Below are 6,698 nucleotides of genomic sequence, written 5' to 3'. Positions count from 1 at the left end.
CCGTAACAGTTCTTGCAAGCGAAACGTAAGTTTCTTCGTGCGCAAGTCAACCAGCCCGAAGCCGCCGACTTTCTTCGGACGCGTAAGCAGAGAATAAGCGACCGTATGGGCGCGATTACCCCACAAAAAACCCAGGGTTTCCCGGCAAAAGTCGTCCTCAAACCGTTGCGGTAACACGACGGACCGCAGCGAATGCCCCAGTAACGACATGGCCAAATTATTGACCACCACGATCTTGCCCGACAAGGAAAGGCGCCGACCTTTCCAAACGCGAAGGACACGACGGAATTTAGCCAAACGCGGGGTCCAGTTAAGATCGTCCGATACCGCACCATCCGTACTGAGAAAGATGCCCAAAATCTCGAGCGGGTCGAACGAAATATGGAGGTCCGCAACGGTGGACGGGGCCCGACCTCGGTCGCAGCCCAACCACATACCCCGACACTTGGAGATATTCAAGTCGGAACCCGACGCGAGGCCATACCGCTGATATTCCCGCACAACTTCCAAGACGGAGGCTGTATCACGGACCACCAAGGCATTGTCATCGACATGAACCCGTAACAAGGGAGGGGGCCGAGAGGTCGGCCAAAGAATCCGCAAGATAGCGGGACGGCATTCCAAGGCGTAGCACAGGGGTTCAGAAGACAGAACGTAAAGCAAGGGGCTAAGCGGATAGCCCTGGCGGACCGATCGACCGAGCTGAAAAAAGTCTGTTAAATATCCATTTATTTTCAGGCAAGACTTGCTGCCCACGAGAAATAATTGAATCCACTTGCGAAAAGGCTCGCCAAAGCCAAAAGCGCAAAGTACCGCAAAGAGGTAGTCCCACGAAACCTGATCGAACGCTTTCGCGAGATCTATTTAACGAGGATACCCGGCCCGCGAGACCGCTGCAGAAAGTCCATTATGTCAGAGAAAAGGGCGGGAGTACTGGTCGCGGAACGTGATCGAACGGCGCCCGTTTGCGAACCTTGAATTAACGATGGAAAAATTGAAAAAAGCCGTGAACCGAGTACTTTCGCGACGAGCTTATAGTCCGCGTTTAGCAACGTGATGGGGCGTCTGTTCTTGACGTCTCGTAAATCACCGGATTTAGGCAGCAAAATAATGAGACCTTCCTTCATAGAAGGAGGAAGGCGACCCTCAGAATGACAATGGGAAAGTAGTTCAACAAATTCTTCCTGAATATGTGGCAACACGAATCGCCAGAACTCATTCGTGAAACCGTCAGTACCCGGGATTTTGCCGGCGGGAGCGCAATGTAAGACCATTGAAATGTCCGCCCACAATATCGGGGCATCACAAGCCTGCTCGTCGGCCGCGCAAAGTCTGTTAGTAACGAAAGACGCGTAATAGTCAATTAAAGCCCGGTCAGTAGGACGTCGACGAGACATCGCCGCGAAGTGTTCAAAATAGCGCTGCCGAACGGCGCCCGGTTCCGTGAGTAGCTGCGCGTCAGGCGCGAAGACACACTTGATCGACTTAGAAGACTGCCGATGACGTTCCAGGCGGATCTAGCATTGCAATATATTTTAATGTCATAAGTTAAAGTACTTGTCCATGAGTAGTTCAGCATCAAAGCGTCTTCAGTCCACGTTTTCATCAGAGTCTTCGCTGTCTTCTTGCATATTAATTTTAAGAGGTTCAATTGTGGTTTCGATGATGGGATCTTTTTTCCAATACTCATGCGGCGACTTTCTTGCGGCGAAGGAGGCCTTAAACGACTTCGTCAGGGTGGTGCTGCAGGGGGCAGTAGTTCGGGCTAACCAGCAATGGCAGGGTTGGCAAAAATCCGGATAATTTGAATAAAATCCAGACCAGTGGTTTTTATTGGATTTAACCGGATTTTTTTAAAAAAACGAGTCATTTTAGGTTTTTTGAAGGCAAAGTACTTCTGTTTAGCTCTTATTTGGGTTTTGGGGCACTCCCTGACCCCTATCCCAGGTTCCAATACAAAATCGTCTTCTAGTTTAACTGCTAAAATGTTTTCATGAAATCTATTTCTTTCCTGAGTGCACGAGCCTAACACTAGCGCGGCTCCAGTGGATCCCTTACAGGGGGACTTTCCTTCTAAACTCCGGGTTTGGCTTGGCAAAGGCTAGTGTGCGGGATTTATACATGGACGTATAAATCCCGCCCACAAATGCCTCTGGCTTTCCCAAGCCAAAACTGGAGTTCGTAAGGAAAGTCAACTTGTAGGGGATCCACTGGAACCACGTTATGCTTTAAGTTCGAGTAATACTGGTATATATTGTAAGCTGTAACTGGACAGTAACTGCTAACATAACTATTAGTTTTATCATTTATAATATGTAATCTTTAGTTATCGCTTCATATATTTTTGCCTTGTTTCTGGTTGTATTTTAATTATTTTTATGGCACAAAACTGATTTTTCCCCATTCATAATTAAGCCGGATATTTTAGGTGGATTTTTTAAAGTGGATTAATCCGGATTAAACCAGGTGGTTTAAACTGGACTGGATAGGTAGTTGCCAACCCTGAGCAATGGCGCACGGCCTGTGAGCGTCCTACGTCCTTTTTTCTCCGCCTGGAACGTCATCGGCAGTCTTCTAAGTCGATCAAGTGTGTCTTCGCGCCTGACGCGCAGCTACTCACGGAACCGGGCGCCGTTCGGCAGCGCTATTTTGAACACTTCGTGGCGATGTCTCGTCGACGTCCTACTGACCGGGCTTTAATTGACTATTACGCGTCTTTCGTTACTAACAGACTTTGCGCGGCCGACGAGCAGGCTTGTGATGCCCCGATATTTCAATGGTCTTACATTGCGCTCCCGCCGGCAAAAGCCCGGGTACTGACGGTTTCACGAATGAGTTCTGGCGATTCGTGTTGCCACATATTCAGGAAGAATTTGTTGAACTACTTTCCCATTGTCATTCTGAGGGTCGCCTTCCTCCTTCTATGAAGGAAGGTCTCATTATTTTGCTGCCTAAATCCGGTGATTTACGAGACGTCAAGAACAGACGCCCCATCACGTTGCTAAACGCGGACTATAAGCTCGTCGCGAAAGTACTCGGTTCACGGCTTTTTTCAATTTTTCCATCGTTAATTCAAGGTTCGCAAACGGGCGCCGTTCGATCACGTTCCGCGACCAGTACTCCCGCCCTTTTCTCTGACATAATGGACTTTCTGCAGCGGTCTCGCGGGCCGGGTATCCTCGTTAAATTAGATCTCGCGAAAGCGTTCGATCAGGTTTCGTGGGACTACCTCTTTGCGGTACTTTGCGCTTTTGGCTTTGGCGAGCCTTTTCGCAAGTGGATTCAATTATTTCTCGTGGGCAGCAAGTCTTGCCTGAAAATAAATGGATATTTAACAGACTTTTTTCAGCTCGGTCGATCGGTCCGCCAGGGCTGTCCGCTTAGCCCCTTGCTTTACGTTCTGTCTTCTGAACCCCTATGCTACGCCTTGGAATGCCGTCCCGCTATCTTGCGGATTCTTTGGCCGACCTCTCGGCCCCCTCCCTTGTTACGGGTTCATGTCGATGACAATGCCTTGGTGGTCCGTGATACAGCCTCCGTCTTGGAAGTTGTGCGGGAATATCAGCGGTATGGCCTCGCGTCGGGTTCCGACTTGAATATCTCCAAGTGTCGGGGTATGTGGTTGGGCTGCGACCGAGGTCGGGCCCCGTCCACCGTTGCGGACCTCCATATTTCGTTCGACCCGCTCGAGATTTTGGGCATCTTTCTCAGTACGGATGGTGCGGTATCGGACGATCTTAACTGGACCCCGCGTTTGGCTAAATTCCGTCGTGTCCTTCGCGTTTGGAAAGGTCGGCGCCTTTCCTTGTCGGGCAAGATCGTGGTGGTCAATAATTTGGCCATGTCGTTACTGGAGCATTCGCTGCGGTCCGTCGTGTACCGCAACGGTTTGAGGACGACTTTCGCCGGGAAACCCTGGGTTTTTTGTGGGGTAATCGCGCCCATACGGTCGCTTATTCTCTGCTTACGCGTCCGAAAAAAGTCGGCGGCTTCGGGCTGGTTGACTTGCGCACGAAGAAACTTACGTTTCGCTTGCAAGAACTGTTACGGTTTATTACGGGCGCCGACGCGCAACGTACGTACGAACTGGCTCAGTATTTGTTGAGTCCTTTTCATGCCTCGGACCCGGGATTTGACATTTTGCAGTGCACGCTCCCTGCCTCGTATGTCGCGAGGCTCTCACCCCGGTATCGTGAGCTTTGGCTGGCTTGGTCTGAATTCTGTGCCACTCAGAATCTCCATTTTCCGGACCCACCCGATTTATTAAATTCGGTTTTATTCTTCAACCCGCGTATTGACATCTCCGGTCTTAGTCCGCGTGCTCGTGCGGTTTTTCTTTCTCGCGGTCTGTATCGCTTACGGGATTTTACATACGAAGTGGTTCCGGGTGTTTTGCCCAGTCCCGCGATTGCTGACCTGTGTGGACTAGCTTCGGACGCCCCTTGCCCGTCGTGGCTTACAACTGCGGTTCAATATATCCAATCTGTTCTCCCGGAGTCTTGGCTTTCTCGCGTTCGGTCGCAGCGCCGTTTCTGTCGTACGGTCGGAGTGACGTTAGTCGATCATACGGGTGCGGATTTCGACTTGACTGCCCTGACCAGCAAGGTCATCTACGGTCGTTTTGCGCTCTCCACAGTTGCTGAGTCCCCAGGTGAGCATGCCTGGCGCCGGTTCTTTGGGGGTCCCCTGCCTCGCCCTGCCTGGTCAACGTTACATTCGTCTTTGCTTCGTCCTTCTCATCGCGACGTCAACCTTCAAGTGGTGCATGGGGTTATCTTTACGTCTGAGCGTCTTTTCGCCATCGGCCTTTCGTCTAACCCCACTTGCGTGTTTTGCTTACAAACTGTCGAAACTTTAGAGCATCTTTTCTTGCGCTGCCCCTTTTCGATTCGGCTCTGGCAGTCCCACTTTGTCACTAAATTAGGCTTGGCCTTTGACAGTGTGCTGGGCAGTTGTACGCCCGGTAGGGTCTCTTTTATCGTCTTTCAACATTGTTCGGCCGGCATTCGCCCTAAATCCCGGGTGAAATTCGTACATTTCTTAACGTCACTCTTTAAATGGCTGGTTTTAAATGCACGTTCCTTTTTAATTAGTACTGCCAAAGTCTCGTTGAATATTTTAGAAAAACGTTGTTACGCCATTTTTAAGCGCGAACTACGTCTCACCTACAGCTCCCATTTTTTGTTATTGAATCGTAATGAACATTTGTTAAAGCATATAAAAGAATTCGTAGACTGGTTATAATTGTTCGATAAGTGCTGATTTGTAAAATGTGGCATTGATTAACTTTGACGTTTGTATCAATTTTGTTTTATATTAAATAAAAAAAGCGCCGGTCTCGTAAATAGGAGATCATGAGTTCGATTCTCGTAGGAGCCTCGCTGTTATGTTACTTGAACTAGATTTCGTAGCTATCAAATTTTGAAAAATTAAAACAATAGGGTAAAATTTCCGATGAGTTAATTTAGTTAAATCAAAAATAAATAGGGGAATGTGTCGGACTCTCTCCTTCGTCTGTGACATGCATTTGGAGGGGTGAATGCATACTCGCGAAATCTGTTTCATCCCCCTCGCCCATTCACCACGTACCTAAGATAATTTGTGATATTGCGCGTGAAGAAATAGCGCGGTTTTATTTAAAGATCGTCTGCTTACATTACATTAGCTGCTTTTGTCTGAGGCTTACCATGGCCACTGAAGTTGATCGCCTCAACCAGGGCCTACACACAAAAAAATTGAGTGTTTCTTTGGAGTGAAAATGGTGTACTTTTTAAATACACCTATATAACGCCTAACATTTTCACATGAATAACAAAAACGGTGTTATATTGGTATTTTAAAGGTGACCATTATCTACGACAAAAAGCTTAGTTAATAAAGGAGTAAAATCTATCTGGAATTACTCCTTTTTTGGGAAAGGGTGTTATAAGGGTAGATCTCATACTTTAAATTTTATAAACTGGTATTTTTTAGCACAATTGTGTAAATTTTTAATTGCTATAGTTAAACTGTCTCATACAGTACCAATTAACGCGATAGCGGCGAGAGAACAATTTCGCATTTTTTCATTAATTTATGATTATGATTAATATGAATATGAAATAGTTTTGTGGATAATTAATATTTAGCAAAATGGAAGTATCAAAAGAGTGTAATTTAGGAAAACACTTTTTCTACAAATTAAAAACACCCAAAATAGAGTTTCATCGCCTTGAGTTTTTCCGGTTAATTTCGGTAATAAAATCCTTTAAACACCGTTTGAAATTAAACATGGAAATTAAATACTGCGGGATAGAAAATCAATAACTTGTTTCTTAAATGAGGTCTTGAGTATATGTTTTAATTTTGAAGTCAATCCAATGATTATTACACTCTAAGAAATCGAAGTGTTAAAAATGTGTTAAAAGGGTGTAAATTTAGAATACTCTTTTTTTTACACCGTAAAAACACCCAAAAAAGAGTTTTATAAAACCTTGCGTTTTTGTGGCCAATTTAAGGTGTAAATTCAGTGTAAAGTCACACTTTAAAGACACCCTTTGAAATTAAACATGGAAGTTTATAATATGGCTGGTTCCTTAAATAAGGTCTTTCATTTCCATTAATGTTTGAATATTAGAGTAAAAAATTATTTGTTTAACATTTATTTAAAGATGATATTGATGAAAGAACATATTTTTCCTTTAAATAAAATAAATGAG

At 45.9% G+C, this 6,698-nt stretch overlaps 1 protein-coding gene across 1 annotated transcript; it reads left to right on the top strand.

Annotated features, from left to right (window-relative positions):
• The first annotated feature begins 1,190 nt into the window (after positions 1-1,190).
• Positions 1,191-5,244, top strand: LOC149601668 (uncharacterized). Its single transcript, XM_089860924.1, has 4 exons — positions 1,191-1,229; positions 2,571-2,753; positions 2,867-4,075; positions 4,234-5,244. Exons 1-4 carry the CDS (start codon positions 1,191-1,193, stop codon positions 5,242-5,244), a joined length of 2,442 nt encoding a protein of 813 aa, XP_089717050.1.
• The last annotated feature ends 1,454 nt before the right edge of the window (positions 5,245-6,698 follow it).

The sequence above is a fragment of the Phalangium opilio genome, unplaced genomic scaffold (genome assembly GCF_054372755.1).
Source record: "Phalangium opilio isolate 3A_F unplaced genomic scaffold, DU_Popi_V2 ptg000360l_1, whole genome shotgun sequence".
Lineage (NCBI taxonomy): Eukaryota > Metazoa > Arthropoda > Arachnida > Opiliones > Phalangiidae > Phalangium > Phalangium opilio.
Note: the sequence above shows the minus strand (reverse complement) of the source record. Positions and strands in the feature narration are given on the sequence as shown.

What these genes read in the sequence shown, in the direction of transcription:
- LOC149601668 (XM_089860924.1), top strand. Translation starts at nt 1,191, where the DNA reads ATGTGGCAACACGAATCGCCAGAACTCATTCGTGAAACC. An exon ending in TTTGCGCGGCCGACGAGCAG is followed by an intron (nt 2,754 to 2,866) that starts GCTTGTGATGCC and finishes CCACATATTCAG; the next exon opens with GAAGAATTTGTTGAACTACT. An exon ending in TACGGGCGCCGACGCGCAAC is followed by an intron (nt 4,076 to 4,233) that starts GTACGTACGAAC and finishes TGTGCCACTCAG; the next exon opens with AATCTCCATTTTCCGGACCC.